The 21,472-nt window shown below is 46.9% G+C and overlaps 1 protein-coding gene across 8 annotated transcripts in view; it reads right to left on the bottom strand.

Annotated features, from left to right (window-relative positions):
• Dab1 (DAB adaptor protein 1) overlaps positions 1–21,472 on the bottom strand; it is a 1,137,674-nt gene that overhangs the window by 22,803 nt on the left and 1,093,399 nt on the right. For 4 of the 8 annotated variants that reach the window (XM_016005717.3, XM_076564632.1, XM_076564629.1 and 1 more), the window contains 4 exons: positions 7,711–7,761; positions 7,572–7,619; positions 2,927–2,989; positions 509–617 (listed from right to left, as the gene is read on the bottom strand). In XM_016005717.3, the coding sequence (XP_015861203.1) occupies positions 509–617; positions 2,927–2,989; positions 7,572–7,619; positions 7,711–7,761 (271 nt within the window). The remainder of the gene's footprint in view (positions 1–508; positions 618–2,926; positions 2,990–7,571; positions 7,620–7,710; positions 7,762–21,472) is intronic. The other 4 variants (XM_042271518.2, XM_076564631.1, XM_076564630.1 and 1 more) reach the window with 1 other exon arrangement.

The raw sequence follows: 21,472 nt of genomic DNA, 5'->3' as shown, positions 1-21,472 counted from the left end.
TTTCTTTCTTTCTTTCTTTCTTTCTTTCTTTCTTTCTTTCTTTCTTTCTTTCTTTTTCTTTCTCTCTCTCTCTCTCTCTCTCTCTCTCTCTCTCTCTCTCTCTCTCTCTCTCTCTCTCCCTCCCTCCCTCCCTCCCTCCCTCCCTCTCTTGTTTGGTTTTTTGAGACAGGGTTTCTCTGTATAGTTTTGGAGCCTTTCCTGGATCTCGCTCTGTAGACCAGGCTGGCCTTGAACTCACAGAGATTCTCCTGGCTCTGCATCCCAAATGCTGGGATTAAAGGCATGCACCACCACTGCCCGGCCTGAGTTTGGAATTTTCTAGGTGGCATCAATACCCACAGCTTTGTGTTGGACCACCTGCCCACTGACCTGGCCGCCTCATGTCTCCTGATGAGAATTTAACAGGCGAGAACAGGGCTCTTCTGATGTTCTAACAGTATCTGGCACTGGTTCTGTTGGTTGTCTGAATGAGGTCCACAGGAAGTAGGAGGGAGGACGGTGGGCTTACCTGAGGGTACAGCAGCAGTGCCAAAAGACACAGAGCCAAACACATCTGCACTCCCCGGAAGCGTCTGGGATGACGACGGGAGAAAGGCATCACCTGGGGTCGCAGGAGTCTGCCAGACAGAGAGGGGCAAGAGGACAGACGGATGCATGAGACCTGCTCAGTAGTCCACATGGAGGGAGGAGATGGGAGTGAGGCGGGGGCTGCTAAAACAGACACAGTCCAAGTCACTTATGTGTTTCATGGGCTGTGGGTTGGTGACAGAAACATTATCTTACCCCCTCCCTCCAGACCTGCAGTGAGAACTAAATGAAACCATGCATGCAAATGATTATTCTAATTAAGTTTTTCTTAAGCACCGTGCATGGGCATACAGTCGATGCTCAGCACATGAGGGCTAGTATGAGAATTCATTTGAGCCCCTACCTCTGGAGGTTTTCCGGCCACCAACTTATTTCATCATATATGGCTTTCGCCACTTGCAAATGGTCAATTCAATCCGAAATGCACACACTTGAACCCTACTGTATTCTCAGTTTAGAGCTTGCCATCGATTAGGTGGTCAGTAAACAGTTGGCTAAATAACCCAAGCAAGCTTGGTGAGTGGATGGAGTGCAGGCCTGTGTGTCCTGGAGCCTTGCAGACTCTTGCTTGAACCTCCTGCTTGTAAAAGAGAAGGAAATATTTTCAAGATGACAACCTAACAACGGCAGCGTGTCTGGGAACTTCTAGCACCAACCCGGCCTAAACTGCAGCTTCAGAAGGTCAGCTGCATGCTGGGTAAGGTGTGAGTTATCAAATAGGAACGTCCACACCTGTTAACTGTCGGCTTTTGCCTACTGGAGTGTAAGCCTGCTGGATGCCATAATATCCTTGCCGGTCCCCGCCCCCTCCGTTGGAACAGACTGGGGCAAGCAATTAATCCTGAAACCATGGCAATTAGACAGGGCCATTTTTAGACCGTCAGCTTCCGGGACGAATGGCTTTGTTCTGAGGATTACTAAACATCCATTTGGATGGCGCTTGGGTTCGGGGCCAGAAATGCAGCCTTGAGCTGCTGTGTTAAGCATTTTTGCACATAGTCAGAGCTGTTCACTTTTCCCGCACATGGCCTTCCTGGGTCTCAGTCTGCTCATCTGTACAATGCAGGGGATAAAGAAGAGAGGGCACTCCAGGCGCGCTCTTGCCTATTCTCTACCCCAGCTGTTACCTGGGGGTGCTGTAGGAGAGAAAGGCTCATGAGAGTGAATGGCCTGGCTTCTCTGGGAACAAGACGGGATTGCAGTGGACATCAGTTGTTGGGCACAGGGCAGCTGTGCCTGCATTCCCTGGTGGCAACTGTGGGCTGCAAGGGCCACCTGTCCTTGGTGGTGAGATCACAGCCCTTCCTCTGTGAGGTGCATCTCGCCAATGAACCACAGCACGATGCCTGTTTGCACAACTGTGTGGTGCCCAGAAGAGCAGTTCATTCCTCGCAGCTTCAATTGGTGCAGCTGCGGCTGACTGCTCTCTCTCCAGACCTCTGGGGAGCAGGCTGGGTCGGGGGAGAGGGGAGCTGAAGAGGGCATGCTGGTGCTGCAGTGGCTACTGCAGGGATGGGATTGCTGACAAAAGTGTCCTGCATGGAGGTTCTATTTTGCTTTGTTTTTAATTCCATTTTCGTTCCTTTCTCTCTCTTTCCTTTTTCTTTTTTGTACTCTCAAAGGAAGGCTCTGTGCAATCTCCATCCTCTTGCAAGCAGTGCCCCAGATGCCCTTAGTGAGCTGTGGCTGTGAACCCAGGGCTACATGAGTGGCTCGGGGAGGCACAGGTCACGGTTTACAAGGCTCAAAGGCAAGCCAGTGGGCAGTGAACACAGAGGAGGGGAGAAAGGAAGGGGGAGGGGAAGGGAAGGACGAGGTAGAAGAGGCTTCCTTTCCTTAGCTGCCTACTGTGCTGTGAGGGATCAGGTACACGCTGACACACACCCTCTCATGCTTCCTGCCTTGTTGAGTTTCTTGTCCATATTCCTAACTCAGCTACCTGCTCTTGGTAGGCACAAACTACATGTCTTTTCCGTCTCCTTTCTTAGAGCCTGAAGAGCAAGCCACCAACAATGTCCTGTGGTTGCTGAATGCATGGTATCATTTATTCCTCAAATCAGAGGTGCTCATCTGAATTCTCTCTCCTTCATGGTAAAGGAGACTGAGGTTGAAGAGCAAGTCACAATGTCCTGTGGTTGCTGAATGCATGGTGTCATTTATTCTTCAAACCAGAGGTGTTTATCCAAATTCTTTCTCCTTCACAGTAAAGGAGACAGAGGTTCGAGAGCATTGGTTGAAATTTACCAGCCAGTCTCTCTCCCCAAAGCCCAGACTGTGTCATTGTGTGGCTGGGGAAAAGGGGCCAGGCGGCAGGGCTCGGAGGGCGGTGCATACTTACAGGAGGAGAGGTTATATCAGGAGGGGTGGACATGTCTCCAAAAAGTTCTAATTGGGTCACAGCCTGAAAAGACACAGAGAGAATGATATCAGCAGGAGAGCGAATGCTGCTGGGCTTGCTTTAAAACGTTAGATTGTGAGAATATCCCTTCCTTCATGACATTTAAGATAAGAAAATTTTGCATTTATCCAATGGTGAGGCCAGTCATTCACCACTGCATCTCATGGTCCCAAGGCAACACGCTTGGATAGAACCAAAATCAATCTACTTCTCTGTGTCTAGCTGTTTTTCTAGGCTTCTTGAGTGTTACCCATTTGCTACAAGCAGTGTTAACAGCACTTCATCCTTATATACCATCAAACACCAAAAACTATGGGCAGAAATGCAATCCTGAGACTGGTTTCTCTCAAGAGTGGAAACCACCCATCTAAAAACCACCTACCTGTAAGAATGACAAAGGATGGCTACGGGGTCCTCTCCCAGTTAGTGCTCCCACAGCACTAGCCCTGAGAGCTAGGAACCATTATTCACATTTTCAGTAAAGAAACCGATTCACTTAGAGATTACACCAAGGTTATCTAGGTCAGGATGTCAGGATTTGTATTTTCTATAATAGAGAGCATGCAGGCAAACACGTATTCCTCCCAAAGTCTGTCTTTAGGATAAAAAATGTGGTTGGATGAAAAGAAAACATTTCATTTAATACCAGGAAGGGCATCAAAACCAGCCCAGTATACACACTATCAATCACTCCCAGGAACTCCATCCCTACAGACACTGGACCATCCATCTTCCCATCCATCATACGGGGTATGTGAGGGAGCCTGGCCATAGAGCAGAAGAACCCTTTTAAGATACACTTAGAAATTAATCTGCATACACTTTAGCTTCAGGGACCATAGGGATTCTTTGGCCAGGAACCAAATGTCCTGACTTAATTATGCAAAGCACATAATCACACACCTTGTACGAGCCTGTCCACTGAGCAAAAACTATTTTCCATTCATCTTCAGATCTTAAGTGAGGGCCTGTGATGCAGGCAGCCATAAAACCCGGTTACCAGAAGGCCCAGGAAGATGTTGGCTGCCCTACTACTCTGGTCCCCCCTGACACTCAGCTCTTGCATGGTCATAGTTGGATCTATAGGATTCATACCAAAAGAGGAACGACCATTTCTTCCAACGAGTGAGGCAGCTCTGAGCTCAGGAGAAGGCCCCATCATGGGGTGTGCATGTTGCTTCTAACAATTTCAAGCATCTCTTCCTCAGCTGGACGATGGAATTGATAATATCCCCTTATGTGTTAGAGATTCACCATCCCTAATCTGAAAACACAAAACCTCAAATATTCCAAATCCCAAGCATTCTAAGTGTTGATATGATGCCATAAGTGGAGAACTCCACACCGGACTCCTTGTAAGGGTCATGATAAAAAATGCTGGGACACTAAACACACTGTATGAAGTCACATGCAAGGTATGGATAGATGTTATATATGAGGCAGAAAGGAATTTTGCATTTAGACTTCGGTTCAGTCCCCAAGGTATGTCATTCTGAATACGTCAAAACAAAGTGTTTTACTGCTACCCAAGAACACAACATTCTTCCCTCAAACCTTGAAGAAGCATAAGGTGCTGGGCACCGCACTAGGTGTTAGGGTATAGAACGGAGAACAGCCAAGTCCCAACTGCAGGGAGTGATGGTCTGTGGGGGATGGTAGTCCACAGATGCAGATCCCTTGAAGGTAACATGACAGGAAGGGGTGACCCAAGTCTCCGTGGGGGCAACTAGAATCCAGTCTACGAGGGGCAGAGGATTTAGTCAGAGTTTTCCAAAGCCTGTCTCCAAATCCTACAGGAGGGGTACAGTTAGCCTGGTGACAAAGAAGAGGAAGGACCCCGAAGACACATGAAACTCCACAAGCCAGGGAGAGCACTGGGGGAGGTATTTGGTTTGGTGCTCCCAGCATGCAGCTCTCCTGGGAAATGAGCGGACAGGGGACTGGTCAAGGCTGAGAGGCGCTTGTGTGCATCTCATGGTCTTCCCCTGCCCCAGCTCTCTCCTAACAGCTTGCCTCTCACACAGTGACAATCCAGCAGCTGGCGTGCACATGACAGCAGGGTGTGCTCCTAAGTCTGGACTCTCTTATTTTCTTCTGCAAGCCTTCTTTGGTCCACCAACAACATCTCCCCTGATAGGGCGAAACCTACCCTTTGGGTCCTTCTCCTTCCGCATAAAAGACTAACTACTTAACGAATTCAACTGAAGCTTCTGGGCTTCCTGGAGTTGGGATCTCCATGCTTATAAAACGGCTCTGAACTATTTTCAGCACTGGGAAAATATTAAAATGAAGTTAATAATTAAGTCACACAATTTACATCTCAAATGTGTTGAACTCACGGCATACTTTTACTAACATCATAAAGATAATTTATTGGCTAATTTTCTCCTTAAGCACAACTTTTAAAATAACCTTCTTTCTTGAGATATAGCCCTTCTTCTTGCCAAATGATTTTCACTCAAGGATTAAACGAGAAAAACATGGGGAGGCATAAAACATAGGCTGTTATTTCGTTTCATTGGATTTGCTGTTTAAATAGAACCCCGAGTTAATTAAATTTTATAGAAAAAGGGGGTTCTTAGGCCATAAAATTAAAAATAATCTGAATAACCCCATATGATTGAGAATCAGGAACAGTATCTATTTTCACGGCCCTCCCCCATGCAAACTCCGGCCGCTTACTTGTAACCTAATAAACCATGTTCCATCTGAAAATACTGTCCTCATCCATCATTTTAAAGGCCTCAAGAGAATAAAGCTAAGAGTTCACATTTGTAAAACACTTTACAGCTCACAATAAGCTTTCCCATACATTATCATCATGTCTGACACTCCCTGAGCCCAGGAAAGTCAGCTCCATCGCCACAGTCTGCACTTTACAGATGGCTTAACTGAGGCTGAGGTGAGTGACCCACTTGGGATCAGCTGGGGAAAAGGAGTTCGGGGTGCATTGTCCGGCAGAGCAACCAGACCCTGTTTCAATCTGTCTGCTGATTCCCCAAGCCCTGGTCAGCTTTGTTTAATGGTGGTAGTTAGCTCTATGAAGCCAGGGTTCCCAAGGGACCTGCTATGGTGCACACCCATGGGAGGCTATTTGCGGCTTCAGTTCAAGATGTCTGCTCATGATAGAGGAGGGACCTACCTACCACCCAAGCATTGCAAAGGTCTTCTGTACAGATGTAACTATAGGTGGCAGATGTGTTTCTTGTAGAAGATACTGGATATTTTCCAATAGTAGGGGCAGTGAGGCTGAGGCTGCCATAGCCAGGGATGGAGATAAGACACTGACACCCCTCAATATCTCCATCAGGCCTGGCCCTGGCCTAGTCACTTTGATTTGAACAAGTGGCAATTTCTCAGGTATATAGAACACTGGAAAACTGCAGGCTCAAGGTTAGTCCTTGGCCCTTCTGTCAACATGATGGCAGTGAGTAGCCCTAGAACCCCCAGAGGGGAAGTTTCCATGACACAATCGAAGAAGAATGAGATGTCCTGGACTGGCCCCCACAACACATTCTCTCAAAGGCTCAATCCCTATGTTTTGGGTACAGGAGATCCTGGGATCCTTCAGGAAACGTACAGGGATTCTTATCATACATTGTCTACTGTGCCAAAAGAAGGGACATAGAGACCTGAGGACAGCATGCTCCTGCCCCTGTTTTCAGGAGCTGGATGCTTTATGGAAGGCAGGCCTATGCAGTCAGTCCACACAGTGCTAAGGAGGGCAGAGCACAGAGGATGATGGGAAACCCATCTTTGGGCCTCTGCACGAGCTCCTTCTACAGTCACTCGTTCCTTTCCCCTCTGCCTTCGCACCTGTCTGTCAGGACACAAATAAAGGTTTTGTTGTTTCCCCCCCCCCCACCCAGAATGTCTGGAATGTGTTAGGAGACCTCTAAAGTACTGGTTGAATGAAACTAAGGGGTGCTATCTCCTTTCCATTTCCCCTTATGTTACATACACACACACTTCCCTATCAGTATCTCATTACACACATACTCACTCACACATACTCCCCTAATAAGTATCTCATTACACACACACACACACACACACACACACACACACACACACACACTTCCCTATCAGTATCTCATTACACACACACTCATTCACACACACTCCCCTATAAGTATCTCATTACACACACACACACACACACACACACACACACACACACTTCCCTATCAGTATCTCATCACATCCACATTCACAAACACACACACTCTCCTGTAAGTATCTCATCACACACACACACACACACACACACACACACAACACACACACACTTCCTTATCAGTAGTATCTCATTACACATACATACACGCTTCCCTATAAGTATCTCATCATACACACACACACACACACACACACACACACACACACACACACACACACACCGTTTGTACATACATTCTTACTACTGGACCCATAGCATCTTTAGTTTTCCTGTGAACATTGCAATGGGCACCTTTGAGCAGTACAGAATAGAATAATCGCCATTTATGCAGGTGGACGAGGACATGATGGGACACATGAGGATAGTCAGAAGAACTCTGATTTAACAGGACCCTGGAGGTCTTACCTTGGTTGCCTCAAGAAGCTCATCAAAATCCACTGACAGATTTCTGTTCTGTAACCACAAGGCATGATTGATGAACATGAAATGAGTGATGGTCCAACAACATGAAACAGCTAAACAGACAGGGCCCTCTCCTTCTTACCGGCGTGGCTGCAGCAAAGCGCTCTTCAAAATCGTCCAATGGCTGGCTACTCTGCAAGTGCAAGGGATGATGAATGAGGAGGGAGTGAATGACACACAAATGACATGGATTTATGAGTTTAATGATGACGGTAGCCATGGTTTACACTCCCGTGGTCTCAAGTAGGCGGGAGCAGATTCTGATGTATGGGGAAAACCCTGGGATATGTTTTCAGCATAACCAGATGATAAAGCACAGGCCTGATTGGGAGATACAGCGACAGCATGTCTGTAACTCTAAAGTCCATCTTCCTGTAATTATGCACACCACTCAGCTTGGTGCAGCAGTGTCTATAGGTGAGAGCTAGGTGTCTACAGTGGACAGTCTTCCTTGAAAATGAAGATGTGCCGTCATGTGATATTAGCCAAACTCAACTGTTTTTTATTGGCAATTCTTTTAGTTGTTAACAGTATAAGAATAGTGAGTTCCATTATGACGTTTTCATATTTGTATGCATATACACACATATCTACACACACTCACTACCAACCAGTTGTACCCATCTTTTGTGCCAGTTCTTCTCTTTACTCAGCAATCTCTTCCCATCCTGCTAAGCTCAGTGGTCCCTACTTTCCTAAGCCCAGCTGAATGCCGCCTCTGCCGTGAGACTTCTTCCTCTTGGAGTCCTTGGAGTCCTCAGCACCTCAGCTGCACCTGTTCTGTTGAGAGTTCTCTCATGTGTGCAATTCATTCCCAAATGCCCTGCAGCTCCCAAGGGAGGGTCTACCACATAGCACTGGCCAACAGGAATGAATGAATTTGTGTCTCCACAAGTGGCTGGCAGCTGGCCAAAACTAACTCTTCTCTAAACTTTTAATTCTGCTGAATATATTATGTATCATACAAAATGTATAATATCTACTACACAGGCATATTTTTAATAACCTTGTTTTGGTCTATATATCCAAGCTAATTATTCTTTGGATAATTTCCAAGTAGCTCAATGTTAGTAGAGTCTGTATCTACTGGCATTCAAATTGAGTCATTGCGCATGTGCAGGGAGATGACAGTGCTTCCTAATTTTGAGTAGGGCTTGGTCTTGGCCATGGAGGAATGGGGAGACTGTTGTCCCCCATTTGCTAAAATTGCCTTCACTCTGTCCACAGAAATTGTGACTGCTACTTCCCTCATTCCCATCCACAGGATGTAGAGCTGGGCAGGAGAATCAACATGCCCAGGACCACTGCCATTCAGAACACCCATCCATAAATCCTGCCACCTGTCTCCACCAGGGTCTGTCTCCCCATGGCTCACCTGTGGCGATGACAAGATGAAAAGTCATGATTGCAATAACTACAGAAAATACTCCTTCCACTCCTGTCGGCACTGATAATTATTAGTATTGTTATTTAGCCACAGGTGTGTGAGGCTGTAGGAAGAGAGCAACAGTCTAGGAGACCATGTAATCTATGGTGTGGCCTGGAAGGTTAAGGTTATGTCGCTACATCCCTTATAAATTCCAATACTCCTGGGGATTTATGGCAGGGCCCCTACCAACTAGCTCTGGGTCATAACTTTTAATAAAAACATTTTTTAGTGTCCAAAATCTCATTACATCTGTCCAATATAAAAAAGCAAATGGCTTCAGAACATGATGGATGAATTAAATAAATTTGAAAAACAGCCCGTGGTGGAGTCTCATAAAAGCCTCACCATGTCCCACATAATGAAAACGTGGGAGGACTTCCAGCGTCGCACACAGCTGTCACCTTCCTGGTGACAGAAGAGGTGGCCTCTGGGGAGTTGCAGAGGTGAGGTGTGATGGGTGATTTCTGTACATTCAGAAGAAGATCAGTCTAGGAATCTAGATAAATATATCTATCTATGTATAAATGCATAGATATCGACCTATGATAGATAGAGTTAGTCATGCCACCTCTTGGCCACATGACTCTGGAAGTCAAGGAGCCTCACTTTTCTCAATTTTTAGGTAGTGCATACCTAAAAAAAAAAAAGCCATTCTCTGAGTCTTACTGAGATGTATGTACAGTTTTGTTTGGTATTAGGCACAATGTAGATGTTCAATAAACCAGAGCCATTATTTAGTATCATCTGCTCCTATCTCTTAGTTCATTTTAACAACATGTCTACACAGGCTTCATAACGTGAGGAAACTATTGTTACATGGTGTCTGGGACTAGAATGAGTAACCTTTAGTCTGTTCTTGATTCCATTCCCTCCTCCTGGCCTTGTTCCTAGGCGGTTTCACCAGACCATCTTCTTCCAGGTGGTATCTCTGATACCTTTGGTCCTGTGCTGTCGGACTCTGCCTTGGTCAATGCCCCAGGCTCCTCCCTCCTGTCTGGTGTGGCCGTAGGTGACAGTGCACTCCATCTGGCCAGTGGAGAGGCACTTCTATGCAAGACCCCTTTCCCAGCCGTGACTCATGTCTAGGTCCTGGAATCCATCCCCTTGCTTCCCACACCCCCATCACTTGCTTTACCCACACTTAACACTATGTTTACAGCTTGGCTTAGCAATTATCTTCAATTATCACTCTTAAAAACTAAAAAAAAAAGTGACAAATATACCAGGACCTCACATTCTGAGAAGAGATTTAAGGGACTATATTCTCCTACACTGTTTCAGTATTCTTCATAAAGACACCGGAATAAAGTTCCCATGGGGAGTTTCCTTTCCCACAGTAGGGGCATGATGGTTCCACCACTGAGGAACGGGAGAAGGGGGATCAGATTGATGGTGCCCTTGCAGTAAAAATGACTGTGGATGAGATAGGATGTGGGGCACAAATATCAAAAACGATGAAATCATATTTATGGCTGACAAGTCAGGAACTTGACATGGTTTATAATATAATCTTGGGCTGCAGAGCACACAATCCTGTGGGGAGGCGTTTACAAAACTCTGAGACCTGAGCCCAGGTCTCTGATCTCTGATTCTGCTGGAGGGGAGGGTATGCGGGGGGGGGGGGGGGGGGGGGCAGCTGATTTTGCCACGATTCCACAGATCCTCAGCGACTCTGATGTGTGACTGGCTTTTCAAATTGCTGTGCTGGGGAATGAATTCTCTTCAGGAATAATCAGTGAGCATCCTACTGGGAGAACCAAAGGCATCTTGATTGATTAGGTAATGGATTAATTAATGACTTCAACAAACATTCCCAGTGTATTTCCCACCTGCCAGGACCTAGGCAGGTGCTGGAGACACGGTGATGACTAACTAATACATGGTCTGTGCTCTCAGCAGGGCCAAGATATGTGGTCCTTGTCGTCCGAGGTAGACAGGAGTGCCCATATGGGAGGACACAGGCTTTTAGATCTAAACTAGGACCTAGGCCAAGGCTGCAAAAGAATCAATTCGATTATCCATTTAGAGGGCCCAGGAGGAATGGATTAACTTAAGTGATTTGTAACTACACACAGGTGGGTAGTATTAAGAACACCTAGTGATTACAGGCACCCGAATGCATGCTACTTTCCTGAATGCATGATTTAACAAGCAAGGCACATGCTAATTAAGACTAATTCTCACTGGGATACTAGCAGCTTATTCTCTGCACCACCTTCAGCAGAGAGGGGATGGCCACTTCCTACTTCTTAGGAGACAGTCAAGAAAAGCTCTGCTTGGCAACTGAACAATAGGGTAGGGGCAGCCTATTGCACAGGATGACAAGCTGTGATATTGACTTGGGATTCTACCCCAGAGTAGCAGTGTCTGGTAGAAGTTTCTATGATGATGGAAAGTCCTGCATCTCTCCTGTCCAATCTGGAGAGAGGCATATGCCAACTTCTGCAGATATGCTTAATGGGAGTGAATTGGAAAACTTCCTTTGGATTAGTTTCAACTTAAGTAGCCATGTGTGGCTAATGACAGGCGCAGGAGCTAACCCAACTAGACAGAAAATGTATGAAAAAGGAAGAGGTCAGCCATACTTCCAGTGATGGCCACTTTCTCAACACTTAGACATCTCATCTATGTGCAGTTTCTTCAATTCTTTTGGAGGATCTTCCACACTTGCACTGACTGGAATTCTTCCTTGGGAGAATTCAGTTCCTTGCTATATCTAGGCAGTACCATGAAATCATCAAATTCAGTTTGCACTGATAGCAGCCGCTTACTGGATCTCAGATTTCTCCTTGTCTGGGCTAAGCCAGAGCCAGGTACTTGTGGGACGTTTAAAGGTAAGTTTCAAGTGGAAATTCATGAAGCCTCATCAACAATCAAATGAAATAGAATTCCAGTTAATGCCTGAGCGTGCCAGGCCTTACAAGATGTGGGGCTTGACACTCTTGCTAGACTCAATGCCACAGTCTAATGGCGGTGGCGGGGTAGGGGCGGGATGGACTAGTGCTAGCATGGAGACCTGGCTTTGGGGTGATTGAAATCCTGTCTCTAATTACCCCATACTGGGACTCCTTCTGCAGCCCAAAGCCCTTCTTCCTCCAGCTACTGTCTCAGGACAGTTCTGAGGAATGTCTGGAAGCTTGAGGGGACATGCTTGAATCTCGTAATGAAGATGGCATCCTTCTTCAAAGAGCACATGCTAGGCTATGTCTATAGTCCCTCAGACAACAAAACAGGACATCTTACTTCCTGGAAGTTGCACTTTGCGGTTGTTGTTGTTGCTCTTTTGAGATTTTGGGAGAAGGTCTTGCTATGTTCTTCTGGTCTGGAACTGTGTAGAACAAGCTTTGTAGTCATCCTCCTGCCTCTGCCTTCTGAGACCGGAGTGCTGGGTTTACAGGTGTGTGCCACCATGCCTGGCTTGACTGTGCTGGCATTGTGAGAAGTGATGAAGGGGACAGAGCTCACCCAGGACACCAAGCAGACCTCAGAAGACTCCTGTGAAGGAGCAGGGAGAACCCAGGCAAAGACTCCAAGTCCACATTCTTTATCTTCCCATTTTCATCTCATGGGAAGAAAACCCAATGTGCCTGCATTTCAAAGCAGAGGGGCTTAAAGGGAAGAACGGATGGTTTTAGGAGACAGGGGAGTGGAAGGAGATGTAGGAACAGCAGCTTCAGGACAAAATGCTGTCCCTTGTCTGGCCACATCCTGGGGAAGCGCCTTCAGTCCTGAAACCTAAGTCATGCCTTTCCCTCCCCCCAAACAGGGCTGAGGGGGAAGGGAGGAGAGGTTAGAATATAAGAGGGAAGGAGAAGGGGGGAGGGGAGGGGAGGAAAGGGAGGAATGTGGGAGGAGGGAAGGAATGGGGAAAAGAAAGGAGAGGAGAGAAGGGGATGGAGTGAGGGAAGGGGAGGGGATGAGAGGGAGAGAGGGAGGGACGGAGGGGGGAGGGATGGAGGAAGGGAAGGGGGAAAGAAAAGGAAGCCAGAAAAGAGAGATAGAAGGAGGGCAGGGAGAAGGGAGGAGAAGGGAACAGGTGTTTATTGTTTGGCAGGTGCTATGGTTTGAATGTTTTGAGCTCCTAAGAGTTTATTATGGTTAAAGCTAGACCCCCAGGGTGGCCCTGGGGGGTGGTGAGGGAATCCCACAGGAGGAGTCCCTACCAGGAGGTTCCTAGGTCACTCAGGGTTGAGGTATTTCTCATGAAGCTCTTTCAGCAGTTTGTGTGTGAGCCTTTGAGCTGTCGACAGACAGATGTGCTGACCCAGCCACTCTCTGCTCCTGCCCAAGAGAAGTACTTGTTCTGACATTGGGCTCCTTGTGGCTCCTCGCCACTCAGCAGGGGCCTCCAAAAACTAGGGGCAAACACATCTTTCCTCTTTTAAAATCCAGTTGCTGCCAGTAGCAAAGTGGAGGTGACAAAGAGATGAGGGCGAGCAGGTGCCAGGCATGGGGAGCACTGGTCCAGGGCAACAACAAAGTCAGCTGGAGAAGAAACCGAAGGTGGGGAATGGCCTTTCCAATACAGACACCCAGGCTCCTGCTTGTCATCTTTCCCCCACTTTTGAACAGGGACAAGAGTGGACTGTTCTGGATCCACCCCATCAAACTCTTTTCTCTTCTTGCCACCTCTGACATGAAAACTATATAAACTGGTGACCTGACTGCTCCATGGTATGTATAAGGGGAAGGTTTTCATTGGAGATAGGCAGGAGAGAACCGCCAGGGGTGTCTGGAAGAGCCAGAGCAGAGAGAAAGAAGCAGACTGAACATGGCCAGAGACTGGACCTGGCCATGCTAGAAGCAGAGAGATAGAGAGATGAAAATAAAGCGTGTGGGCAAAAGAAGAGCTAGGGACTTGTGATATGGAGGGAACATGGGGAACAGCATGTGTTTTGGCATGCTAATAGGCATTACAGATAACGATTGTCCCTTCTGCCAGTGAAAGGGAACATGACTCCTTTGGCAAAGGGGGACTTGCTTCACAAGTTCCTAAGAAATGTTTGTTTGTCTCCTCCTCCTCCTCCTTCTCCTCTTCCTCCTTCTTCCTTTTCTTTCCTTCCCTTCCCTTCCCTTCCCCTTCCTTCCTTCCTTCCTTCCTTCCTTCCTTCCTTCCTTCCTTCCTTCCTTCCTTCCTTCCTTCCTTCCTTCCTTTTTTTGTCTTGTTCTTTTGTTTTACCACCAGAACTAGGGGAAAGAGAGTTTCCTTTGGATGTGACACAGAGACTCCAGGCTTTTATGCCTAAATTTTCTCAAACATACCCAATATAAAAATATAGATGGGAATAAGGTTTATGGAACCATTTACAGGCTAGTAATGATTCTGTGGTGAGATACAAACAGCTGGATATCAGTGACAAAGTGAAGGAGTTGTGGACTGTCTTGGCTGAGAAATGATGGTACTAGTGTTTGGGTAAGTGGGGGTGGTGATGGTAATGCCTGCCATGTGACTGAGAGTCATGTGCTCCTCCAAGCCATGTCCACCTACTAATCATCTACGACCCACTAAGTGTCTACCATGGTCCTGTCCTTCTATTGAAAGGGAAACAAGAGAAACCAGGCAATTTACACACCGCCAGGGTTATTAATGAGACAATTCACGCACATCCTTTGGTATGTGGTACCCAGTGAAAAGTCCTGACACGACTCAAGCGCATAGTACTACTTCCTACCCACTGTCTGTACCATTGAACACAGCATCCAGCTCAGTCTCAATAGGTGGATGATGCAGGATGCCGGGAAGTCTTTGAGCCACAGCACATTAGGGAATAGATGCTGGTGACAGTGGGATCCTACAGGCACAGGGATGATGCAGCTATTCCAGTGGTGACAGTAAGATGGCTAATGATGGGCTGGGGCGGAAGCACTGGGAACCCTGCAGCTGTTCGGTTACTGAGGAGTTCTAGGAAGGACTGTGCACCAGCATTCCTACAGACTTCCGAGACCTCTGTCCAGTCTGTGACCTCATGTGGAAGCCAGAAGATCCAACATCAACAGGAGGACTTAGAGCTTCCTGTTCCCCTCCTTTGGCTGGAGGAGCAGGCTGAGAGACGGCTCTGCTGTTTTTAAATGGCTTCAGACATTACAAACCGACTCGTCCAGGGGCAGTGAGATCAGAAAACTAGAAACCGAAGGGGAATGGTTTCCAAAAGCTCAGTTATTTCTTCCTAACTCTTTCTTCCTTTCTCCCTTCTCCTTTTAAAAATCTATTATCCTGTGTCCACATTAGCCAAAACTCAAGGAGTTTTCAAAACCTCCTAACAAGATTTGGCATGGCTTCAGGACTTGCAAAGGGAGCGAAGTGGAGTCACAGGAATGTGAAATTGGCTCCTGTCAGCAGGCTGACAGGCTCTCAGCCCACTTCCCAGGCAGAGGGCAGGACACACAGCAGAGCCCATCACTTCCCTTGATGCTATGTCTTCTTGGGGAGACCACTGCTGAGGTCCAGATGGTCCCCAAATGGTAACAAGAAATATTGGATGAAGTTGAGCCCAAACCGAGTGGCAAGAGGCGGAATACGAGCAAATCAGAGGCAATCACAAACAGAGCGATGTCACAGCAAAGGAAAAAAATAGCCGGCAGCCCTTGCCTGCTGATCTGACAGCCGCTCCTTGCAACATGGTTTCCCTTCCTTCTCCACAGGACAGCAGCTTACAAACATGGGAATTCATTTCACTATTTGGTCTTCTTTCTTGGATTTGTTTCTCATGAATCTGATGACCTGCGAACTCGCCCGAGTGTCTACCACGAGCCCCGCACCAAGAGGCCCTTGAGCTGCTCCTCTGAGCTACAGCAAGTGAGGTTAGGGAAAACTGCAGATGACTAACTCAAGTCACGGTGCAGGGGGTGTCGCAACAGGGAACCATACCGAGCATTTTCACAGACAATGTGCCGTTTCCAGTCACAATGCCATTCACAGAACAGAAGCCAACACCAGCCACGGGGAACAGTCAAAGAAAGCTTTCTGTCATTGCTGCAACAGAATCTTCCAAGTTCACTCATCCCTTGAATTCTTTGTGGCAACAGTAGGGAGCTGCTCATCTCCTGAGGTCATGATGAACATGATCTTGGGTCTTAATTAGGGTTACCATTGCTGTGATGAAACACCACAATCAAAATCAAGTTGGGGAGGAACGGGCTTATTCGGCTTACCCTTCCACATCACTGTTCACTACCAAAGGAAGTCAAGACAGGGACTCAAAAAGGGCAGGAACTTGAAGGTAGGAGCTGATGCAGAGGCCATGGAGGGGTGTTGCTTACTGGCTTGCTCCTTGTGGCTTGCTCAGCCTGCTTCCTTATAGAATCTAGAACTACCAGCCCAGGGATAGCATTATTGACAATGGACTGGGTCCTCTGCCATCAATTACTAATTAAGAAAATGTCTTACAGCTAGTTCTTATGAAGGAATTTTCTTAGTTGAGGTTCCCACTGCTCATATAACTTTAGCTTGTGTCAAGTTGACAAAAAAACTATTCAGCACATTTCCCAAATTTGTTTTTTTGTTCATCTTCTGGTTTCTACACAGGCGCCAACACATATCTAGAAACTGAAACCCCAGGCATACAACTTTTATGTGTGAGTTAGTTCCTGCTGTTACGGTAATCAGGAGTTTGAGAAGTTTCAACTTAGAAAAGGCAGAGCTGGGCATAATGGACCATAATGGTTACTCTGGAGGACTGTGTAGCTAGTGAATGAAGATGACCTCACACAGACACGTTTCCTCACCTGTTGTAGTGTGGACCCTGTGAGACTCTTTAAGTAAAAGCAGTCTATCTTGGGTAGGGCCAGTTGGTTGGCACTGTTATTTCTGGCTTTCTCTGTCTCTGTCTCTCTGTCTCTGTCTCTGTCTCTCTGTCTCTCTGTCTCTCTGTCTCTCTCTCTCTCTCTCTCTCTCACACACACACACACACACATACACACACTCCTCTCAAGCAAACCTCCAAATGTAGACTAGAGAGGAAACAATGGCTCAAACAGTAACATTGAGACCTCATGTCTTCTTGGCCCGGCAGAAGGTTGTACACGCCAAGGGCAATTCCAGCTGATGCTCAGATGGATCTTCTCTACGTGCAGCAGACACTATTCTAAGCACTTTCATGTAGTAACTAATATTATCACAATTGACTTGGGCACTATCACTACCCCCATTTTCAGAGGCAGAAGCAGAAGCATAAGAATCACTTGTCCCATGTCACACAGCAAGAAAATGGCAGAGTGGGCTAGCTTTAGAATATACACACTTAAGTATTAGGCTCTAGTGAAGATGGCAAAAGGTAATAGATGATCTTTTAAGATCATAAGACCAAGGTAAGTGGCAAGGTTTTAGAAGGAACAGACATGAGGGCCATTTTTTGGAGCCAGCTCTAATACAGGTCCTTATGGAAGGTGTGGCCAGCTGATATAAGTGTCAGCTCCCCAGAGATGCTTAAAGAAGAGGGCCAGGACACCTGGGTAAAGGTGCAGAGAACAACATGCAAACAGCCAAAGGGACAAGGCAGAGACTGGACAGTACAGGAACAGGAAGGAGAAACCGCAACCGTGGCTGAGAGTGTGCAAGGTGGGAAGGAGGAATATTCTAAGAGATGAGGATGGAGATGTTGCTAACTCACATGGGAGAAAATGATGATAAACTGACAGAACTATAAGCCAAATTGGAGGAAGTGTCATAAAATGTGAGCAAGAATGTCCCCATCACAGGAGACCTTCCAGAGACAGACCTTCCTCTACTGCTAGCATCTGGCTTTCAATTGTTTTGTGCACGTCACAGACAAAACAATAGTTGCCATGTTCATTAAACTGCAGAAACTCATGGAGGGTTAGAGTCCATTGTTGGGGCTTGGGAAGTCTCCTAGAAACACACACGCTTCATCGTATCTATGAGGGTAGGGCTGGAAGTGTTGATTTTAAAAGTCACACAGGACACACCTGCCACGCAGTCTTTGGAATCACAGGGGCAGCTGTGAAGTCCTGAGCACAGCCCCGACCCTGGCAAGGAGTCAGCAAAGGCTGACTTCTTGTTTCCTCTCTGGGCTGCTGCAGAAAATAAGCTTTGTGTTCCCTTCAGTTGGGACTGTCACTGATATATATGTCCTCATGCCTCATGATCCTTCATTTAGCTCTTGTTCTTTTTTTTTTCTTTGACGAGAGTTTGTTCATTACTCTTCTGTAACCACTAATAACGGCAGTTAGGGAGAGAGAAAGAAGCACAACAGGATGATTTATCCAGAGCAGCGGAATTACTGTATGGAGAGAGAAGGCGCGTCAGCACCGATGGATATTTATGGGGAAGCTGTATATTACAGCTTTGCTCGTTAAGATGCTGTAGTTAAGATTCTGTGAATGTTAATGATCTGTATTAGAGGAATAACGACGGATTCACAGCAGCAGCAGTAGCAGTTAACGGATACCCCACACACCAGATCTCCTAGTCCCTTGATGGATGTTGCAGAAGGAGCAGCCGCGTGCGGCACCTGTGCGTGGAAGAGCCCGCTGTCCTTCCTTCTGCACAGGAAGTGCCACCCACAAAAAGCTGCAGGAGCAAGATGGCCAGAAGCCTCCAGCTTTGGGGTCTCAAGCATTCTGGTTTTAGAGGCTACGTGATTCAGCAGAAAAAAAATGCACCTGTTTGGGGCAGCGCAGCCCGAGACCCTGGTTTGCCCAAGGCAGACCTTATTTATGCCTGTTGTGCTGATGTAATTGTTAATAGCGACCCTCCTCCCCTTTCATTTGGAAGTAGACCAGTTTGGAGAATAAACTAGGTCACCCTAGCTTCAGGGTCAAAGAGGTGGATGAGAGAAACAACTTAGCCGTGTTTCTTGTGGCTGTACTTAGCGATTTAATGCTCTGGTTCCTCAGCACCCCACTGGATGTGGAGGACACCCACTGTTATAGTACTTTGGGACAATTTTGAAATAACAACACATGGTGCCTAGAACAGTGGGGTGCTCGATATTTGTTATTAATACTTATTTGTCATCCCTGCTGTGGTGGCTTCCAAGGACTCGGGTATTTGAGGAACTGGTCCCTAGTAGGGGGTGCTGCTTTGGGTAAGTTTAGGAGTACAGCTTTGCTGGAGGAAGTGCGTCACCGGTAGTAGGCTTTGGAACAATATGGCCCCACCCCACTTCCAGTTTACTCTCTGGTTCATACTTGTGGAGGACCTGTGAGCTCTCAGCTTCCTGCTCTGGCTGGCATGCTTGCCCGCTACTCCTCCTCACCATGATGGACTCTTATGGCTCTGGAAGAATAAACCAAAATAAACTCTTCCATAAGTCACTATTGGTCATGGAGTTTTATCATGGCAACAAAAAAGTAACTAATGTGCTTGACAGGAAGGACTGGTTGTGTCTCTTCCTCCTCCAACTAATAGGCTTAAGTCCTATATTTCAATGTGGCTTTCTCCTTCTCCCTCTCTCCCTCTCTCCCTCCCCCTCTTCCCTAGCCCACATGCATGGGCCATGGTAGGCCGTCTACATCTAAAGGACAATCTTCACCTTGATCCGGGACTTTGCAGCCTGTATGCTGTAAACTGTTGCTTCTATTGCTTAGGCCATCTTGCCTCTGGTGCTGTGTTGTGACAGCTCAAGGGATGCCACCCAAACCCAGAGTTCTGGTGCCACTATAGGTTCAATACCATCCTGGGCTGTCAGTTGAAGCTGACCAGAGACCTTAGGGACTAGGGCTCTCCACGCCATCTCATCCACTCAAGCAGACTGAAAGCACCCTAGCAACTGAAGCAGATGTCACTCACACACATGTCTTAAAGCGCTTAGTAGAGTCTACATGATGGCTGACGATAATAACTATAACCAATGTTTACTGAGCATTACCATGTACCAGGTACTGCTATAAATGTCTTACATGAATTATTTTATTTAAAACTCAAAAACCTCTCTATGGCAGGTGCCACAGCCATTGTCCACATTTAGCAGGTGGACACACTGAGGCAAAGGGAAGCCACAGTTGGAACATCTGGTAATGGACGGGCACAGATTCCAAGCCAAGGTAACCGGGCTGCAAAGCTCACACTCACCTGAATTCCTCTATCTCCTACCAGTTCAATCTAGTTTATGACACAATGCCACTGTAATGCCATCACTCTCTCAGTCTCCACAATGACACAAGGAAGTGGCCCTCCACATTGTGTCAACTAGTCACTAGAAAATCAAGTCATTTCCTGAGAGTAATATAGCTAAGAAGTAGAAGGCCCTGATTTCATGTTCTCTCTGTTGTCTTAATGTCTCCCAATTTATGCTAATCCAAGTTCAAGACGGGACATACTCTGAAGGACCTCTGCCTCTGTCTCCCAACTTCCATGCACAGAATTAACTAGCAGAATCTCTGGATAATGGCTTCCAGACTATTCTCTCTCCATCGTTTAGAATCTTCTATGCCTTAGAGTATACCCTTCAGAAGATGTACCCCTGGTGAGAAAGTCTTGAGCCATATTTTCCTTTTGGTCTGCTTCTATAGCAGCCTGCCCAGCATGTTTCATACCAACAAAGGCTCCAAGGGTTCTACGAAAAGTCTGAAGAACACTCCTCTGGGACTCAGTGGCAGGTATGTGGCAGAGGAATTGGGTGGTCAATGTTTTGATTCAGAAATGATTTTCCAATGCACCACCTAGCAAACATGATGCCAGGCAGCTAGGCGGGCAACACTGGCGCCTTTCTCCACTGCCATCCATGGACATCGAGAGTCAGGAGTGACTTGACAGTGAGCTGCCTACAACCCTGTTGGATTCAGCTCTCCACTAACTCACCCAGTTTTCCTACTTTGGGACAAAAGGCTAGATTTCACTCAAATGAGTAACGTTATACAACTCAAACTGGAGTCCCAGAGGAAGAGGAGAGGGATTGCTGCTGTCTTTGGCTAGAACAGGTAGACAGCTGGTGGTTAAGACTGATGCAAGAGTGTTCTTAGATTTGGAGACACAAAGCTGGGTATACAGAAGTGATAGAGCCCGAAGGGAATGAGGGAGATTAGGTGCTTGGTCCCTTCCACCTCCTTTCCATCTCCCAAAGTTCATTGTCTCGAGTGTAGCTTAGGCTCTGAGGTGTTATATCCACACACCTGCATGGTTTTCCATATCTACCCACTACTCCATCAGACTCATTAACTCTTTCCTTCACACAGGAAACATCTTCTTCCTAGACGGAATCCGCAGAGGTACTCACTTGTCTATGCCTTGACCTCTCTGCCTAAGAATCAGTCTTACCCGTTGTCTATTATACACTATATTGTGGGGAAAGTGTGTGTTTGTATGTGTATGTGCAGTGGGGGGGGGAGGGCGGAGAGGGCGGAGAGGGGACAGATCTATAAACATCCCTGGCCAGTCCCTTGCCAACAGGTTTCCACTTAGGTTGATCAGCAGGAGGCAGTGGTTGGAAGGCCTAGGTGTTTTTGGAGTGACTGG

Source organism: Peromyscus maniculatus, chromosome 2 (assembly GCF_049852395.1).
Source record: "Peromyscus maniculatus bairdii isolate BWxNUB_F1_BW_parent chromosome 2, HU_Pman_BW_mat_3.1, whole genome shotgun sequence".
Lineage (NCBI taxonomy): Eukaryota > Metazoa > Chordata > Mammalia > Rodentia > Cricetidae > Peromyscus > Peromyscus maniculatus.
Note: the sequence above shows the minus strand (reverse complement) of the source record. Positions and strands in the feature narration are given on the sequence as shown.